At 35.2% G+C, this 21,145-nt stretch overlaps 1 protein-coding gene across 5 annotated transcripts in view; it reads left to right on the forward strand.

Annotated features, from left to right (window-relative positions):
* Positions 1–21,145, forward strand: part of LOC145239747 (solute carrier organic anion transporter family member 2A1-like) — a 136,648-nt gene that overhangs the window by 106,779 nt on the left and 8,724 nt on the right. For all 5 annotated transcript variants that reach the window (XM_080103149.1, XM_080103148.1, XM_080103150.1 and 2 more), the window contains 4 exons: positions 2,269–2,473; positions 7,655–7,790; positions 11,385–11,548; positions 17,595–17,659. In XM_080103149.1, the coding sequence (XP_079959275.1) occupies positions 2,269–2,473; positions 7,655–7,790; positions 11,385–11,548; positions 17,595–17,659 (570 nt within the window). The remainder of the gene's footprint in view (positions 1–2,268; positions 2,474–7,654; positions 7,791–11,384; positions 11,549–17,594; positions 17,660–21,145) is intronic.

The following is a 21,145-nucleotide window of genomic DNA, read 5'->3' on the forward strand; positions in this document are numbered from 1 at the left end:
CTTCCCCAACTGTACTGACATGCAGAAGTTCAAGTGTAATGTGAACTGACATCTTGCTGCCCAACTCCCTATATAGTACCCCTGTAGTTTATGTCCCTGATAGTAGCCCCCTACATCAAAGTGGCAATGTATCTTGTTTGGGGTGAAAATGTAATTTTAGAAATAAATAAATAAATAATAAATAATCAATTCTCATCTAAAAAAATTCAGAAGAAAGTTTTTTCCTTATAGTTTATTTTTCTTCCTCCCCAGCAAAGCCAGAGGATGGATGTGTATGCGACTATCCTTCTCTCCTACAATTCATCACTATTCTTTATCCTATAGACATTTCATTTAACTGTTGTTAATACCAGGTTGGTTGGTTGGTTGGTTGGTTGGTTGGTTTTGTTTTACAGCATATCAACCCTTTTCAGGTTATTTAATGCCGAATCCAAAGATTTTGAAGAAAATTCTTTTAATAGAATATATTTGTTGTTTTCAAGTCGGTTTCTATTTAATCCATAGTTGGGACCCTAACAGGTACTACCACTCTGGGTCAGAGTGGACCTGGGAGCAATGGCAATTAAAGGGTGGCTCCACACTCCCCAAAGTCCGCAAGCTGGGGCCTCACCACTGGATATAGTTTAAGGTCATATCCAGGACCGTTAACACCAGGAGATTTGGCCGATAGCCAGCAGTAGCAGATTTCCTATATACATATATTCAAATACAAGCATGTCCCATGAAAACAAAGTAGCAACTCAGAGACAGTAAAATACACAAATAACATTTATTGTGTGTATGTGTGCGCGTGTGCGTGTGCGTTTGTGTGTGTGTGTGTTTAAATAGAGGGGGGAAGTCTTACATACCATGTTAAGTGTGTTTGTGAACGAACACATGGTGGAAAAGTATTCTCATAGCAGTCAGACTGAATGAAGAGAGAAAGGTGTTATCAACAACCAGTTTGGGTAAACAAAATGGTTGAATTTTAATGCGTGATATTTTTTACATCACAGATAGTAATGCACTCTTTCATTACCAAAGGGAGATAATTCGGGTAAGAAAACGTCCCCCTGGTGAATGTCTGTATAAATGTATTTGAGAAGGGTAAATAATACCGTGAACATAGAGTCACAAGTGTTAGCAATCTTTATAAAAACCTTTTGGTATTCTAATCGACATATTTGGGCATAATTAGCATTTTTTTTTTTTTTTTTTTTTTACCAGCGTTTTCTGGAATAACTAATATCTAAATGTTAGACTAAATAATTTATTTTTTTTATCAAAACTGGCACAGATTTTGTTAGAGACGTCGGTTTTCCAGCAATTTTATGTACTATAAGGAAGTAACTCTTATTTTTTATGACGACTCCTTGCTCAAGGAATCTATGTAAGGAGAGTTGTCTGTGTGCATGTATGAGTGTTTCTAAAGAAAGGAATGTGCTGGGCAGAGGAGAAAGTGAGGGTGGGAAGAGAGACGCGAGAGAGAGAGAGAGAGATGTTTTTTTTTGTTTTTTTTTACACAGTGATCACCACTTATCAAGGCCCGGAAGCCACTCAGGGATAAGGGTTATTGCAAGTACATTACGTTAGTGTGGAGATTTGATGAAGTGTTTAATTAAGGGGGCGGTTCATTAGGAATTTGTTAACATTGGACTTGAAGACATCCAAGTTGTAGTCCAGAGGGAAGCAGGCAGACGGAACAGAGTTCCACAGGCGTGCAGTTCTAAGAAAGAAGCTTTGTTCATGGAATCCGTGTTTTGATTTAGGCACAGATATAGAGTGGGGGAAATTTTTCACAGTAGATTCAGCTACACGGGTGTTTTTCGTGAAAGATTGGCGAGGGGGGACCAGAGATTGGAGTTCAGACGAGCACCTGCCATGGAAATAACGATAAAACAAGGATAGGCTCGCAACGTCTCTTCTGTGGGAGAGAGGTTGCAGGGTAGAGAAAAGGGCATCCCCCACCAAGCCACAAAGTCTATTTTGTACTCTGTCAAGGCAGGATAGGCTGTTTTTAGCAGCTCCTGCCCAGATTTGGCAACAGTATTCCATCCTTGGTGAAAACAAAGGATGGAAAAAGAGAAAAAGATAGAGAGACAGATAGAGCAGAGTAAAGAGATGGGTGCGTCCCCCCCCCCCGTAATGCTGGGTAAGTTTGCTAGTCAATACTAAAGTTTGTTAGTTAAAAATGAGATTTTCAACACTAAGCATTCAAACTGAGTGAGCGCATCTTAATAGTATGTGTTCTAATGCTATTTCCTTTTATTTATATTTTTTGCATTTCAGGAATCGAGAAGGTGATTGGTTCTTCAACGGGGACTTTAGTTGGTGGAGTGCTCACCACAAAGCTGAGACTTTCTCGACAAGGTTGCTTGAAATTTAAAATAATAAGTGCCTTCATTGCTGCAGGTCTCGAGGCGTTTGGCTTCCTGTTTGGTTGTCCTCAGTCTGACATCAGTGGGGTCACTTGGAAAGATACGAATGGCTTTAAGTAAGTACATCAACCTTTTTAGCATTTAATTTTTTTAAAGAATATCGAGAAATGTAGAAATTTGCTTGTAAAACATGGAAACATTATTGAATAAAACGAAAATGTATATTAGTTTGATTGTGTGAACTACTATTATCATCTTGGTTGTTCTTTTCGTAACGTTTCGGTCGATATGACTTTCTTCATTTTTTTAACTTATGAACCTTTTTAACTTGTGAATTTTTCAGATGCATCTTTTAAATTTGTGAATCTTTTTTAATGTCGAATATAGGAACCTACATGACCCAAACCCTTTATTTCATCCACAGAAAAGATGGTTTGTATTATGTGAACCATGACCAAACGGAAGTTTTGGTTCCTGTTTACTTGTCTCCCTGTGAGTGCGCAGTTAGATTTTTTTTTTACCTAGGCATCACCATTTATCAAGGCCAAGAGGTCACTCGAGGATAAGGGTTAAAGAGTGTACAGAGAAATTGGAAAATATAGTAATCGTCAGTAATGGAAATTCGGTAAATTTGTTAACAAGTGGGATGGCTCATCAAGAACTTGTTTATGTTAGACTTGAAGACAACCACATTGTAGTCCGCTGGAAAGCAGGAAAATGGAAGACAATTCCACAGGCGTCCAGTTCTAAGAAAGAAGTTTTGTTCATGGAATCTACGTTTAGGTTTAGGCACAGATAATAAGTGGGGGGAATCATTGATAGTCTTTCCAGCTAGACGAGTGTTTCTTGTGAATGTTTGGCGAGGGGGGACCATAGATTGAAGCTCAGTCGAACACTTTCCATGAAAATAACGATACAGCAGAGACAAACTCGCAACATCTCTTCTGTGAGATAGAGGTTGAAGGGAAGAGAAAAGGACATCCCCTACGAGGCTACAAAGTCTATTTTGAACTCTATCAAGGCAGGACAAGTCCTTTCTAGCAGCCCCTGCCCAGATGTGGCAGCAGTATTCCATCCTTGGACGTACCTGGCTCTTATATAGATAGAGAATTGCATCAGCAGTAAGATATCTACTGGATCGATAGAAGGATCCCACCATTTTTCCAGCGGCCTTGGCAACAGATTTGATGTACGTGTTCCATTTAAGATCAGGAGTAAACGTCAATCTCAGAAGCTTGTCAAAACTTGAGGTCTCCTCAAGATTAGAGCCATTCATTTCAATTGATGCCAGATGGGGATCCGAACGTTGATGATGTAAAGAGAGAAGCTTGGTTTTAGATGCATTAAAAGTAACCAGCCACTCCTTACCCCATTGTACCACTTGCTCAAGATCAGAAGAGAGAGAATCGGAGAGATACAAAAATTTTAATGTTGATGTAACATAGCGTTGATGCGCGTATGTAAAGGCATGTTAAGTGACGTCACTGGTGAAAAAAAAAGGAACTATGAAAAAAGAGAATGATCAAGATAATATTTGAGATCTCATGGGAGATGTGGAGAACATTCGAGATCATGTGAGTGACATCATGGCCATCACAACGAGGAAATAAATGTTGTTGTACAAAACAAAAAACGAGTTGGAGTTATTTCCTATTCTTTTTCTCAATCTTCTTTGCAACTGAAACTGGACACAACGTGCGTTGGTTCACGGATAACATTATATCGGGAAAATTCACCCTTTAAAAAGGGGTGCACTAGATTGAAACCAAAATCGAAATTGCTTCAATCTAAAATTATTTCTCCTTTACTTACTAGGCACACAAAAGCTGTATCAGAACAGATGCTACACTTTGATACGAGCCAAAAGAGTTAGTTATTTTTATCTACTACCGCCTGTGGTAAAGATTTACCCTCCAGACTCTAGGAAACTCTCACTTAGAACCGATTCTTAATCAGTGCCTGTATCCATCGATGTCACAGGTTGGAGGTAAACTCGACTGAAACGTTGTGAAAATAGCAATAGAATCCCCCAAGCATGGATAATAGAATTTAGCCATGGCATGGATCGACTACAAAAAAAGCGTACGACAGGATCCTCCAAGCATGGATAATAGAATGCCTAAAAATGTTTGAAATATCAAGCAGGATCATCAACGTTATTGAAAATGCAATGAGAACATGGAGGCTGGAACTGACAGCTGATGGACAACACATAATAGAAATAGACACACAAAAAGGCATCTTCAGAGGAGATTCACTATCGCTATTACTATTCATCATAGCCATGATGCCTCTGAGAAAGTGCCAAGATGGATACAAGCCGGATAACATGGAGGAAAAAATGAACCACCTGATGTATATGGGCAATCTGAAACTTTTTGCAAGGACCGAAAAAGAAACTAGAGACATTAATAAACGCCACCAAGATCTTCAGCCAGGACATCCAAATGGAGTTTGGTACAGAAAAGTGCGCACTAGTAGTTATAAGAAAGGGAAAACTGGAGATGGCAGAAGGCATGGAACTACCCAACGAAACAGAGATGAGGGCACTAGAGGAACAAGACGCCTATAAATACCTGGGAGTTTTGGAAGCAGATGCCATCAAAGCAACAGAAATGAAAGAGAGAATTGGAAAAGAATATCTCAAGAGAACAAGAAAACTTCTGGAAACTAAATTATATAGCAGAAACTTAATAAAATGTATAAATACATGGGCAGTATCACTAGTAAAATACTCTGGACCATTCATAGGGTGGACTAAAGAAGAAAAACTGATACAGCTTGATCAGAAGACCAGGAAACTCATGACCATGCACAATGCACTACACTTGAAGGACGATGTTAACCGACTCTACATGAAAAAGAAAGACGGCGTGAGGAGACTAGTCTGTATAGAAGACTGTGTGAATGACACCAAAAAAGAACTAGAAAAATACGTAAAGCAAAACACTGAAAGAATAAGCATGGCAGCGAGAGACACTGAAAAAATTAATAAAACCGAAAACAAAGAGACAAAGGATAAAACAAGACAAGAAAAATGGGAAGAGAAACAACTGCACGGAAGATTCATAAGGATGACAAAAGATGAGAATAACGAAAACACTTTGACATGGATGCGAAAAGGACATGTAAACCGAAAAACAGAATTCTTAATAATTGCAGCATAAGATAACTCAATAAGAACCAACCACATCAAAGCAATAATCGACAAAACACAAACAAACAGCATATGCAGACTCTGTGGACAATGAGACGAAATGATAAACCATATAGTAAGTGAATGTAGCAAACTAGCCTAAAGGGAACACAAGAACAGGCACGACCAAGTGGGAAGGGCAGTACACTGGGAATTGTGCAAACAACTGCATCTCGAATGTACAGATAAATGGTACAAGCATAAGCCAGCAACAGTAATTGAAAACGAGAATCACAAAATCCTATGGGACGTGAACATGCAAACGCATCAAAGCAAGAAGACCGGATGTTGTAATAATTTACAAGAAAGAAAAGTCCTGCCAAATCGTAGACTTTGCTGTCCCAGCTGACCGCAGAATAAATATCAAAGAAAAGGAGAAACAGAACAAATATACAGAGTTAGCCAGAGATCTGAAAGGGATATTGATGATGAAAAAAAATCAAGATAGTACCTATAATAGTAGGAGTACTAGGAACAATTCTAAAATACTTTGAGAAGAGAATGGGAGAAATTGGAATCAGAGGAATAGCTGGAAAGATACAACGAATAACAATAATGAAAATAGTTGAAATATTAAGGCTGGAATACGGAGACTAATACATGAGCCATATGCGCGGGCCAGATGAGCTATTGCAGAAACAAAATATGAAGCACTACATGGAACAAAGAACATTGACGTTGCAAATCTATAAGTTATCCATCCTCATCCCTATTACCCAATCACCCCCCCCCCCTTTCAAAGAATGATGCCAAATAGTTGGGAAAGCTCAAGGAGGATTTAAAGACTGAGGAGAGAGCACTGACCAGACCATAGCTGGACAAATGCTGAGAGAACTGGTACCTTGGGGAGGCTTATTGCCACTCAACCTCCAGTGGAGCTCAATGGCCGCTGCTAGCAAGAAATCAATGGTAAGCGGATGTTGTGATAATGCAAATTCATTTGTAAATGCTATCGAAAGAGGTGGAGAGTACTGGAAATCTGGGGAGATTGTTGTCACTCAGTTTCCAGGGAACACCACAGGTTGTTCTCAACGAGAAACCCTTTATGACCTGTGTGGAAGCTCCTTGTGAGCCAATATCAATAAAAGGCATATGAAAATAATTCCGGTCCAGTCAAAGAAATTTCTGGATAGAATTAAAACGATCTGCAAAAATAAAACTGATGATCCAGAATCAAATTGATTTTATAGAAAGGAAGCTGTTGTTGGCAAAAATTGAGAAACGAACTGACTTTACTTTATATATATTAGATAGATAGAAACCATGATTTTATAATATTATAAGGACTATGAAGATGTTTGTACCTCTTGGCTGGTGAGATTTCAAACAGAAAAGACGTGCCCGGTGAGTCGTCCCCAACAGGGATGGGAGCTCATAATGTAATTATGTGTAGAGGGATGAGCGATCTGTCTATCTATCCATATACCTTCCTTTCTATCTATCTATCTATCTATCTATCTATCTATCTGTATGTTTTTCTCTTTATCTATCTATCTATCTATCAATCTATCTATATCTATCTATCCATCTATCTATCAATCTACCTATATCTATCTATCCATATGTTTTCCTATCTATCTATTTATCTATCGATATATATCTACCTATCTGCATGTTTTCCTGTCTATCTATCTATCTATCTATCTATCTATCTATCAATGTATCTATCTATTTATCTATCTATCTATCTATCCGTATGTTTTCCTATCTATCTATCTATCCGTATGTTTTCCTATCTATCTATCTATCTATCTATCTCTATCTAGCGCAAGCATACAATAGTAACCTTTTTCTCTGATTTTTCTGTAGCTGTCCTTCTCTTTGTCAGAAACTTTTTTGCATAAATATCGACGTCCGAGTGTGTTTCCTAGCAGACAAATAAACCCTGGGTTCTCGAAGGCTGCATACACTCATCTGTAAGTGAAACCATAACGTTTTGACGAAATGAATATCTTCGAATGCATGCGATTTTTCGTCTCTTGTGAATTAATATTGAAACGCAGGAATTCTTTGTTTCTTTCTTTGTTCGATGTTCACTGTTTGCGTTTTTGGGAGAAGGTTGAAAATTTTCAACACATCTAATTCGTCTCCGTATTTACAGAAAAGCTGGCATCAATGTGACCTACCCCTGTCAAACGACCTGTTCTTGTCCTGAGAAAATCTATCCAGTGTGCGGCTCCAATAGGTTGAATTATTTGTCCCCTTGTCTTGCTGGGTGCGAGACTTTTAATCAAACGGTAAGAATAACCTTACACATTTATTAACGCCTTTGTTGGGTATAGGAATGTACTATTTATGACACTACCCTCACCCCCGAAATCTAAATGGACTCAGCCAATAGTTATTTGAGTATAGAGTGGTCATCATCATCCTCATCATCATCAATAGCAGCAGCAACTATACACCATTTGTTGCAGGGTGTGCTAGTCATATGTGATAATAAGGGCTGGGACAACAGCATATTCTTTCCTTTGTTTTGACTCTCGAATGTGTATATGTTGATATCTTATATGCTTTTATATAGAGTGATGTGGTTCTCGGTAGATTAATTGTGTCTAGCTGTGTCGGATATATACTCGAGAGTCAAAACAATGAAAAGAATATGCTGTTGTCATAGCCCTAGTGATAGTATAACCCATCAAAAATTTGTACGGGATGTGTATAGGTATGAGTCGCCTGTCCTTGACAACATGATACAACCAGAGATGATCTCCCCTAGATATGGAAGTAGTCAGTGGTGACCTCCCCTTATGTCTATATATATCGCAGACTTGGGCGCAGACATTTGCATTTTGTGTTGAGCTCAGCAACGAGCTGAAAGGATACATTTTCCCCACTTTAGACTACCATTACAGGATGTTATTTTTTTAAATAAGATCAGACCCACATATTGCGGCTTGACTGGAGAGTGCACCTACGATTGTGAAACAGTCTTTTATTCATCGTTAAATAGAAGAAAATAGGAAACAGTCTAATCACAAAATCAGTCCCAACTAAAAGTTCTTAATAAAAAAAAAAAAAATGATTCTTGGAGAGTTCCTCAGAAGACAATCAGACAGTTTGAGAGGCAAATTGAGAGAGAGGGGGGGGGAAAGAAAACGAGTTATAAAGAAACCGAAGTCGATGACTGATCGAAAAAAAGCAATAAAACAGATTAAGAAGAATTCTTTCCCATTCTGCCTGGAGAAATCACATCTGGGCTGGTGCACCTACCACTAGCTACTTCTTCTTGGATGGGGTCTAAAACTAGTTTTCAATCTAATAGGCCCCACTTTGTCAACTAAGCCCCATCGCCGTAATGTTACATCTCTTTGCCTGTTTTACGAATACTTTAATGGAACATGCTCTGATGAACTCACTGCGCTTGTGTCCCCTCGACGTTTTAAACCTGCTTAGTAACAAAATCTCACCCATTTACTGTTGAGATCCCTAAATGCCAGAAAGCTTTCTACTCTAATAGTAGCCCCTTACGTCCAAGTGGTGATATGTCTTGTTAGGAGTGAACATAAAAAAAAAAAAAAAAAAAAAACGCCTATGTGTGTGAAACGATAGCTTTCATTGACTGACCTATTGTTAAATAAGAGAAAGTATGAAGCGGTCTGATTTATTAGACGATTACAAACGTCTTAATAAAAGAACTGACTTTTCAGATGACAGATCGAGAGACAAACAGACAGAATGAGAGAGTAAGTTATAAAGTGACCAAAATCGATATGTGAAAAAAAAAAAAAATAAAATAAAAACAGGAATGGAACATAATAAGAAGAATTATTTCCAATGCCTTTTTGTGTGAGACAAAAACGCTAGATAAATTTTGAAGTTCCTCATTGGTCATCACTGGAATTTGGGTAGCAATAAGCCTCCATAATGTCCCAGTTCGCTTTGCACTCATCCAGTGGAGGTTTCGTTAGTGTTTTCTCTCCACGGTCTTTCTTTCCTCTTCAACCATTCTCGATTATTTGGTGTAGCACCAGTTGATTTTATTTGGGGAGGGGGGGGGTTACATTTTATTGGGAGGGGATAGTTACATTTTATTGGGAGGGGGTAGTTACATTTTATTGGGAGGGGGTAGTTACATTTTATTGGGAGGGGGTAGTTACATTTTATTGGGAGGGGGTAGTTACATTTTATTGGGAGGAGGAATTAATTATAAAGTTTCAGTTTTCTTGATTCCATGTAGTCTTCTTTTTGTTTTACCTTTACTGCAGTTTCTATAAGGTCAGTTATCATTTATATATATATATATTATATATATATTATATATATTAGTTACCGCATTCAAGCATTTTCCTCAATATTTCAGCCGTTTTCATTACTGTTATCCATTGTATCTTCTTAGCCCCCTTCCCTGACTCGAATTCCTCCAATTCTTTTTTTAAGTTTGTCACAATTTTCCTAATGCCCCAACGATTATTGGTGTCATCTTGACTTTCTTCATCTTCCATATCCCTTTCAGCTCTCTGGCCAGTTCCACGCATTTTCTTCGCTTCTCCGTCTTCTTGATTTTCACCCTGTAATCTGATGAAAATGGTGAAATCCATGATCTGACAGGACCTTTCCTACTTGCTAACTATTATGACATCTGGTCTCATTGCTTGAATGGATATATATGCTTGTACAACTATGTCCCATGTGATTTTATGGTTTCTGCATTCAAGTACTGCTACCAGTTTGGGCTGCTACTATTTGTTTGGATGTTCAAGACACAGTTGTTTGCATAGTTCCTAGTGTACTATTTTCCCCACCTGGTCACATCTATTCTTATATTCTTTTTGGGCTGGTTTGCTGAATTCACTTATCTGGTTTATCATTTCGTTCCTTTGTCCACAGAGTCTGCATTTGCTGTTTTATTGTATTTTGTCGATCTTTGCTTTAACATAGTTGGTTCTAATCGTGTTATCTTGCACACCTATTATTATTATTATTATTATTATTAGTTCACAAGAGCTTTCACACAGGTTATCAAAGATCTCTCCTTGAAAACAGCCTGTGGCATTTCCTGGAAGTTGAGTGACAACAATTTAACCTTTATTTTTAACCTTTTTTTATCCATCTGGCGATAGCTCAGATGGTAACAACTATGGCTGAACTGCTAAATGAATACAAAGGCTTGAGCACTGAATGTTTCCATTTCGATTTCAGCTGATGGCACTGAAATTTTTTTTTCAACTTTTGAAATCATTACTATATTTATGAGGTACAAGAGAATAATCAATAGAGAATTTGCTCTATAATTATTAATATGAAATCTTCATGAATTAAAAATATCAGATTTAAAGTGTATTTTATGACTGGGCCATGCCGGGCAGCTACTAATATGTGTGTGTGTGTGTGTGTGTGTGTGTGTGTGTGTGTGTGTGTGTGTGTGTTTGCTTCTTATTTAAAAATAAACATATAATAACTATGCTCTGTTCATTCATTGAGCACTCTTTGATAAACACAGGAGTTTCAGTAGATTTAAAAGTATACAACCATATATATATATATATATATATATATATATATATATATATAGAGAGAGAGAGAGCGATAGATAGATAGATAACTAGATAGATAGATAGATAAATATACGTGTGTGTGCGTGTGTGTGTTGAACTTTATATTATAGATGTGATAGTTTGATTTTAAATAAAAGCAGTTCGTCTGCTTTAAAGGTTAGCACACCATAATTAAGTTTTAAATATAGCTTTTAAATCTTAGTTTATTGTGAGCAATGCAAAATATAACTGATGGTGAATATTATTATGAATAAAAATTAGGGTTTCAATACAAAGTAACGTGAATAAATGAATCCTAATTTGCCTAAAAACAAAAAACTGTTTTCATTGCAGCTAAAACTATATGAATCTTGTCAGTGCATTCCAAATGGCGGCACATCTACTTCCGGTTTATGCGAGACGGACTGCCCTTACCTTTATCCTTTCATCGCCATGCACTTATTTAAATCATTCATTAGTACAGCTGGCATTGTGCCAGCATATGTGGTTCTTCTCAGGTAAATAAGCAAAATCTTTTTTTTTTTTTTTTTTTACTTTGCTCTTTTAGAAGGAAGGGGTGTTTTTTATTTTACTATATTTTTTTGTGTAAGGAGTTGCATTTGAAAATTATGACTACATGGTGTCTTGTAAAAAAATACAGTGCTTGTGAAGAAGAATTATTATTATTATCCTCCTCCTCCTCCTCCTCCTCCTCCAAAAATCACATAAATTGATCACATTGTTTTTTTTTGTTTGTTTTTTTTAATAGAGAAAATCAGTTTTTTACAATTTCAGCCATTACCGGGCTGATTTTGGTCTCTAATTCTGGAGAGGTTATTTAAAGGGAGGTAACCAGTGATTATTTTAAAGATGACGAAGCAAGACATCTCATCCTCGTGTCCTCGTAAAATTTTATTTTCTTAGTAAAAAAAACAAACTATTTGATCAATTTACATAATTTTTGGAATATGACATTTTTTTTCCATGACAACAACGTAAATCATAAAGATTTTTCTGTATTTTTTTTTTATCATGTTGGATATGACACAAAGTATAAAGAAATAATAGCAATATTAATAGATTTCAATAATTTTCGATTATAAATTATTTATTTTATGTCGAACTAAGAAGGTATCATGGTGTTATATTCTTTAAATTTTCGAGCTAAACCCCATCTTTGGAAAGAAGAAAAATTATGTACAACTACTAGGTGAAAGTGTGTGTTTGAATGCAGCCGTGTAGAAAAACACTTTTGGATATGAGACAAGATAAATAAAATAAATAACAATATTGATAATTTCAATAATTTTCGATTATAAATTATTTTATATCAAACTAGGAGGGTATCATGGTGTTATGTTCTTTGAATTTTCGCGACATAACTCATCTTCAGAAAGAAGAAAAAATAGGTACAGGTAACAGCGCACAAAATGTAGCCATGTTTCGATTTTTAGACCACGAGGAAGGAAGAAAAGCTATTATTAAACATGGGAGGGGTGTGTCGGCGCTTTAGACAGAGTTATCTCCCTGTGCTAACCTCTCCTTTTCTTTGTGGTCTAAAAGTGCAAAGATGGTTACCTTCAGCTTGCTGTCATAAAAAAAATTGTTTTTCCACTGTAAAAAAAAAAAAAATTGATCAAATTAAGTGAAATTTTTTTTTTGGGGGGGGGATTTCATTCCATAACGGGTACGTACAATATAACATTTTTTCAATATTTTCATTTTTTAATGCCTTGATTAAACTGTACAAGTACCAAAAATATATTTGTACAACGACTTGGTGGAGGTGTGTGTTTATGCTAGAAGCCAGAAGTTATAGTATGTCTGTTTCATTAGGTTCGCAAAGAGTCATAGATTATTGTTAAAGTATGGGTCGGCATTTATATTTGATATCATTAAATCATTGTTATATTTTACCAGCAAGGATTACATTAGCAATGCGACATATTATCTTGTTGCAATCACTGCTAAGTAAGAGAATGCCGGAAGTAAACGGTGAGAACCAATTTCAGGTCCCCTGCTGAAAAAAAATCCCGAGTTTTTTGTTTTGTTTTTTGTTTTGTTTGCTTTCAGTATTAGCTTTAAATATAATAAATAAGAATATCCACAAACTGTTTTTAATATGTTTATTTACTTTTTAAGATATATTTACAAACACATTTTTGCAGAATTGAATGCATGTTTAACAGTTCCAAAAATAAGAATATTTTCACAAAAACTCATGAATAATAATTTAACAGTTTAAAAAAAATATGAATATTTCCAATTTAAACTACATAATAAATACGCATCCAGTAGATGATATTGTCGGGAAAAAAAATTAATCGGGGAGGGGGGGGGGTACAAAGAAATTCCTAGAGATGGCTGTTGAAATTTTCCGAGCTATTAATTTTCGTACCTCATAGATTTCCTTTATACTCTAGGATCTTTTAATCATGTTTGATTGCTGGATCATTCGGATCCACAAAATTGTACTCGTCAGCCATCAATCATAATGCATGTTCCTGGCCAAACATATTGCTGAATGAGTAAAAGAGTTTCAGCATTTTTTTTTTCCACTGGTTCCATTAATGTCACATTTATTTCCTGCTTCTTCACCATACCAAGAACCTATTGTCCTTTCTTGTATCGTCCACGATTGTATTTGCAATGCATAAATTTACTTTCATCAATTTCAACTGTTCGAGTACCACCCATTTCAACACGATTGCCAATTAAGCATATGCCACAAATTTTACAAAGGAAATTAAACCAGAAAAAAACTCCTCTCTCTCTACGTGGCATGAACTTGATGCTCTTCTATCGACCACCAATAAACCAACTCAATAACACGGAACTTTTTTTCATCGGGGGACGTGAAATTGGCTCTCACCGTCTACTTCCGATACGCTCTTACTTAACGACAATTCACTTAGCGATGTTTCATTTCATGTAATTCTAAATTTTTTTATTACTGTTTTTGTAAGTCTAGTGTAAGGGAAGTAACTCGTTGTGACAAAAAAGAAGATTAAGTAGAGTTATTTCCCTTGAAAAGAATTAATTCCTTCAATTAGCATTAGCTTATATAGGCTGGTTGAAAAGTAACTTCCTATTTTAAAATACATACAATTTATTTTATTTATTTTTGTATATAATTTATATAATTAATTAATATGATAGGAAACTATAATGCATAGACTGTTATTTAAAATTCTATATAGGTGCCTTCATTCGTCACCAGCTTTTCACTTTTCACTTCAAGAGACAAGAAACTCTTGTGGAATGGTAGCCATTAAATTGTCGCGTATTCGCCCTTCAAGTTCTTCTAAATTTCTTGGTTCGGTTGGGTAGACTTACTCTTTCTACCAACCCCCGAGAAAAAAGTCGCAGTACGTTAAGTTAGGACTTCTGGCCAGCTATTTGTGTGAACCGTAATAACCCATCCATCTTCCAGGGGAGTGGACATTCAGCCATTCACAAACAACAATAGCAAAATGTGGAGGTACTACACTATGTTGAGAGATTAAATTTAGCCAATTATTAGTGCTTGGAAAAATATTGAAGTTTGGATTTTTTTTTTTTCTGCAAGATAGAACGTGTTATGTTTCATTTATATAGAAATTATTATTTATTTGTTTATTTAATTCTTTATTATACACGTGCGCATGCATATTTTTTTTTTTTTTTTTTTTTACTTCTGGTTTTGTGAGTTTGTCACTTGAGAAGATGGTTGGTTGTTTTTGTTTTACGGCATATCCACCTTTTTCCGGGTTATTTAATGCCGAATCCAAAGATTTTGAAGAAAATTTTTTTAATAGAATATATTTGTTGTTTTCAAGTCAGTTTCTATTTAACCCATAGTTGGGACCCTAACAGGTACTACCACTCCAGTTTAGAGTGGACCTGGGAGCAATGGTAATTAAAGGGTGGCTCCACACTCCCCAAAGCCCGCAAACTGGGGCCTCACCACAGGATATAGTTTAAGGTCATATCCAGGACCCACTTGAGAAGAATTCCTTAAATTAGTATATATATATATATATATATATATATATATATATATATATTGTTTTTAAAATATAATTATCCACTGAAATGTGTGTTTCGTCATCTACGACTCATCAGGGTCGCTGAATCTAGCGAGATTCGAAATCAGGACCAGTGGATAATTATATTTTAAAAACAATATATATACCGCTCCCCATGTGGGGGTACCAAGTTGGTTAAAGGGAAAATTGCTCCCAGCTCGTATTTAGGTAAAAATGCATTTTCGTAAATATTTGAATTCATTCAAAACGTATCGCAAAAACAAAAACAAATAACATGTGTGTGTGTGTGTGTGTGTGTGTGTGTGTGTGTGTGTGTGTGTGTGTGTGTTTTAAATTCTTTTTAAATATATCATTCACTATCCCGTAATATGTAAAATGCAATAATCAAGTATCATAGTTCAATTGTGTTCTCAACAAAAACAACAAGAAAATATAATAATTTCAAACACACCCTTGTCTTATCAAAGAACCCACAGTTGTTTTTAAATGCTGAGGCCCTTCAGCTTGTGCGATTATAAAACTTCCCAAATGCATTTTTGATGTTAGGTTGTATAAGGGTGTTAACTTTGGTCAAAATCAGACTATTCCTTCTTTAATTGGATTTTTTCAATTATCGATTTTCTGTACTTATCAGAAGAATTCTAATACAAAATCTATCTAAGAACACTTCTAGACACACAATATACATGTGAGTGGAATTTCAAAATATCCCCCAGCCATTTCAGAGTGTATAGAGAATGAACACACACACACACATACAATATGCTTTTTTATGTATAAGTATAGATAATAATAACAATAGTAGAAATTTTGTAGACTAACACCCTCAGTTAATTTGCCTCCTAAAGAAAAGATTCTACTTTTTTAGTTGATTGCATGTGGACAACTATAAAAACCTAAACAATAGCATTTAGAGTGGGAAATCAGTTTTGTATATAAACTTAGCATAAAATGATCATTTCAGAGTGATTTTAATTTTTTAGGATGATCACTAATTTTAGTCAGTCAATATTAATAAGATCAGATTTATCATCTACTACAAGAAATTAACAACTGCTGACCTTATAATTAAAAACAACACTTCCTGGACAACAAAATCAGTCGACAAAACCAATATAGTTTACCAATTCAAATGCTCCTTTGGGGAATGCATATCCAACAATAGATACACCAATAGCTACATTGGACACACGACCAAACACATTGTCCAGACGATTAACCCTACACCTTTTCAATACAAGCTGGATTTGCCAACACCTAAAAAAACTTGGATGCCCACATTCCAAATTAAAAAAAAATCCTATTTGAAAACACAAAAAAATCATTTATATGGATCCAAATGTAAAAAGAATAAAAATACTGTAAGCACTGTATATAAGAGCCAAACAGCCAAAAATTTACAATGTAAATTTTGAAATCAGTAATAACAATTGAAAGTGCCTGGGTACATAACCATCCAATATATATATGTGCGTGTGCATGGGTGCACATATAGTTACATATGTATATCTATATATATGTTGTAATTTAAATTTATAAGTTAATAAAAATAAAAGACTGTAAATTCCATACTATTTTGTAAATCATACATTCTTAACCATTATTCATTCTTAACCTGTTAAAAAGTATTTTTTTACACACGAGATTCTTCATTATTTCGAGTAATTTAAATGCCATTTTAACTGAAGCATATAAAACATCCAGATTTTAAACGAAACAGTAATCAAAAACTGCCTGAAGACGACTGAAGAAAATTAGTTGAAAGTACTTGCAAAAAAACAAAAAAAAAAAACAAATGGATGAAAATGACTATGGAACCTTCCTACACAAATTCGAAAAATGGAAACAATTACAAAAAATAATGATCATTAAGCAAAAACACTCTGTGCTATTTAATCATATTTATCTGAATGAAATACTTATGCAAAGCTGCTTCAAAGTGTCTCTGGCTAGGAGAAACACCTTACTTTTATATAGCATGCCAGCTGATAGACATGCCTAGATGAAACCTTATTACTCAGCCAAAAAAAAAAAAAGATGCACTTCGAAGGCGAAATTCTGTCTATCTTTGCTCATACATGCCAAAGTCGTTCTAAGATGAACATTTGGTTTTGTTACAAGTGTAAAGTATAGAAGGCGTTGTACTACATACAGTTCATTGCTGAATTCCATTTCTTCTTATATAGTCATAAGGGGCAGATAATTCACCGTTACTTCCTGTACTAGGGGCAGATAACTCCCTAGTACTATTTCAACACAGAAGTAAATAATTCTTTTACCTATATAACAAGGAGTGCTAAGTAACAATTAAATGTGGTGGCCACATATTAGAAAACGTTGGAAAGTTCCTGTGTTTTTTTTTTAATTTTTTAATTTTTATTTATTTATCTATTTTTTTTTTTTTTTACATTTTATTTCTTTCATTCTATCTCTTCTTATATAGCCCTAAAGAGTAGATAACTCACCGGTGCTTCCTGTACTAATAGCAGAAAACTTTTTTTTTTTTAATTTTATTTCTTTTATGTTTTTAAATTAGATCTGTACTTGATGAGGACAAAGCAATCGCCGTGGGATTGATGTCATTTCTAACTTCCCTCCTCGGTAAGTTATCTAAAATTTTATTATCTAACATATAAAGTTAGCTTGTCGGATTTTCAAAGTCAGACTCAAATAGTATTTAAACTGATAAATCAAACTTAGCTTCCTGCAACGTAGTCGCAGGCTTCATCATTTAAATACGTACGCATATTGAAGGCTCATGTGCTGAGTTGATGTCGCATCAGCATTTAATCTGTGGTGTGACGTCATGGAATGAAGTGCATACATAGGCATCAAGATTAAAGAAAAGGGAGAGGAGGAAAAAGAAAAGGAAAAACATGTGTGGCAAGTTGGAATATATGTTTGACACACATGCGATGTCTCCTTCCTCTAGCCCTTCAAAAGCCATCTGGCCGACTGTGGGTCTGAGAGAATTACGGCAACATGATAGCAGATTTTAGTTAAAAGACATGAAGGCCTGAAATTTTAAAAAAGCTAAAGAATAGCCAATTTTTGGTGTAAATATATGTCGGCAATTTCCGTGTGAAACTGACCGAAATAATTTTCTTTCTTTTTCTTGCACCAAAAAAAAAAAAAAAAAAAAAAGGTTTGTCACAAAGTTTTATTTTCATAAAACGTTTGGTTCATTTTAAAAGAAATAACAACATTACACCCTAAAAACTCTTTAAAATACTCCAAAGAAACTAAAATTTAGTTATACGAATTAATTCATGCTCATTGTTGAAATTTCACAAAACTCAGAGGTATCCAACTTTTCACGGAGAATTTTGACCATTTGCATAAGAAACTATCTATAACCAATATATCGTTCATTTTAAAAGTAATAACAAATAGGACCTCTATCCAGTCATGGCTGATGGAACAAGAGCATGCTACCCCCATAAAGTAAATAAAGGGTTCCGTTCGAAATTCCATCCAAATTCCTGAGTTCAATAGAGATATTCCTGCGTTCAACAAGATACACCTGAAGAAGATCAGAGATTACATAGACCAAAACATGAAAATGACACTCAAGATAAGGACAGTAATCTGATGAATCCAAATAATGCATATTAATTATTGTTGAGTTGTCTCCCTTGCTTTTTAGATTTTTTTTTCAAAATGGCGGGTGAGACAGTCACTTCTCAGATACTCATAAATTTGAGTTTTTTTATTTGAAATAAAACTATTTGATCAATTTATGTGATTGTTTTTTTTAATATTATATTTTTGGTTCATCATGGGCACATACTTTATCTATGGTCTTTATTTTTAGACAAGAACCCAATTACCAATTTTTTTCTTGTATGGACTTTTAATACATTTTTTTTTTTTTTGTGTGTCCAGACGTATGGACTGAACATAAAATTTTCTTTGTCTTAATTCAAGAACTTCAACATGAACTTTTCTTTTCGTAACATTTCAATAACAAAAATGCACATCTTTTATGCACTTCATCTGATGCCACTGCTTCTGTTTGTCATGTTTCATGAGTGGCCGTCGATCCTCTCATCTGTTTAACTAAGACAGAATAAAACTCCTTTAATGAAGAGAATAACACAAGGAGACGTTTGTTGAATTTTCTTCAAGGTTTTGTTTAGAGAGAATGGGTTTAAGAGAGAGAGAGAGGGAGAGAGAGAGAGAGAGGGAGAGAGAGAGAGACTAATGTTATTGTGGCTAGTTGTTCACTTTTTAACCTTAATTTTCTAACTTAAAAAAATAAGTGATGCGCACGGACACACGTTGAAGAAGCACTCACCTTAAAATATAGGTTTCCTGCATTATTTACGGTGTCTCGCGCGCATGGTTTTTACAGAGACATATCTGAAGACTTTATCTCTCTCTCTCTCTCTCTCTCTCTCTCTGTTGCCTCTTTGTTTTGTCCACGGTGTTCGACTTCTCTTGCTTCCCCTCCTTTGCATCAACTTTACGCCACTCATCTTTTATTCAACCCTGGGAATGATTCTGTTTTACAGATCTGGATTATCTTAATACACTCAATGTGGCCCCTGTGAAAATTCATACTGGCTAACTTAATCGCCACTAACGTAGGGCTCTTAATATGTAATACGAACACTAAACGTTTCAATTACTAACACTTCCTGTCCTTAACTTGTTGAGTGAATATTTTTTTTTTTTTAATTTTTTTTTTTTACACGGTGGTCACCACTTATCAAGGCCCGGAAGCCACTCAGGGATAAGGGTTAATATATATAAAACGTTAAAATGGGACTTTGTTATTCAATTTATCTTGTGATTACATGTCTTAATTCTACAACTGCGCTTTACAAATTGAAGCTGATGAACTGGTTCGGCTCATTAAAGAGCCCTGTTTATTAGAAAAAAAAATGTCCTAAAATGGAGTAGTGTTGCCACATCTGGCAGGAGCTGTTCGGAGCACCCTATTCTGTCTTGTCTTCAAAACCGGCTTCGAAAGGTGATACCCTTTTCTCTTCCCTACAACCCCTTTCCCACAGAAGAGACGTTGCGAGCCTGTCTCTGATTTATCGTGATTTTCATGGTAAGTGCTCATCTGAGCTTCAATCTATGGTCCTTCCCTTGTCAAACCGCCACAGAAAACACTTGCCTAGTTTCAACCACTATCAGCAATTTCCCCCATTCCCTATCTGTGTTCAAATCTAAATGCAAATTCCATGAGCAGAGTTTTTTCCTACAACTGACCACATGTGGAATTCTGTTCCGCTGGCCTACTTTCCAACTGCCTACAATATTGTCGTCTTGAAATCCAATGTAAAAAAAAATAATGTTGAGCCGTTCCCTTAAATAATCAAATTCTACCCAATTTTAACCACTTAAGATTACTATGCTGTTGTCCCGCTGATTATTGTACACTAATTAACCCTTATCCTCGAGTGGCTTTCGAGCCTTAATATGTGGTGACTCCCTTGTGAAAAAAAAAAAAAAACAGAACAATGACTCAGCAATTTTATCCTCCTCTTTTTCTTTGCACCAGCGTCCGTTATTGTTTCTTTAATCCAATTTCTGTTTTAGCTATTTATTTGAGGACCGGGTGGAATACGTAATATCCTTAGACATTTTCTTATATTTTTACTCTGTTCTCTTGTATTCATATTTAGAATGGTGATATATTCGTGTATAGTCGCAATCAAAAAGACATCTGATTTTAGCAGAATGATCAAAGTATTTATTCAACGAGTATTTTTTTAATGAAATAATGGTGCTTCTTCTTTATTAGAGCGAAATTCGAAAATCGAAATATTGAATTTCAAGTAAAACCAATGGTATCTACTTAATTGTCGTGTCACAATAATGAACATATCCAAAAAATATTTAAACAAAAAAAAAAACATGGTAGAAAGTTAATTATTAATGAAAATACAGTGCTGGTTTAAGAAAGAGTCAACAGCTCGATTTTTTTTAAATGTGGTTTTAAGCAAAAAAAAAAAAAAATAAATAAAATAAAAAATAAAAAAACAATGTGTACTTAATTGTCATGTCGAAAGTAATAATATATCCAAAAAGTATGAAAATTCATCGAATAGAAAACTATTTATAGTAAGAGTAAAA

This window comes from Euprymna scolopes, chromosome 19 (assembly GCF_053919585.1).
Source record: "Euprymna scolopes isolate OS-2025 chromosome 19, ASM5391958v1, whole genome shotgun sequence".
NCBI classification, from domain to species: domain Eukaryota; kingdom Metazoa; phylum Mollusca; class Cephalopoda; order Sepiida; family Sepiolidae; genus Euprymna; species Euprymna scolopes.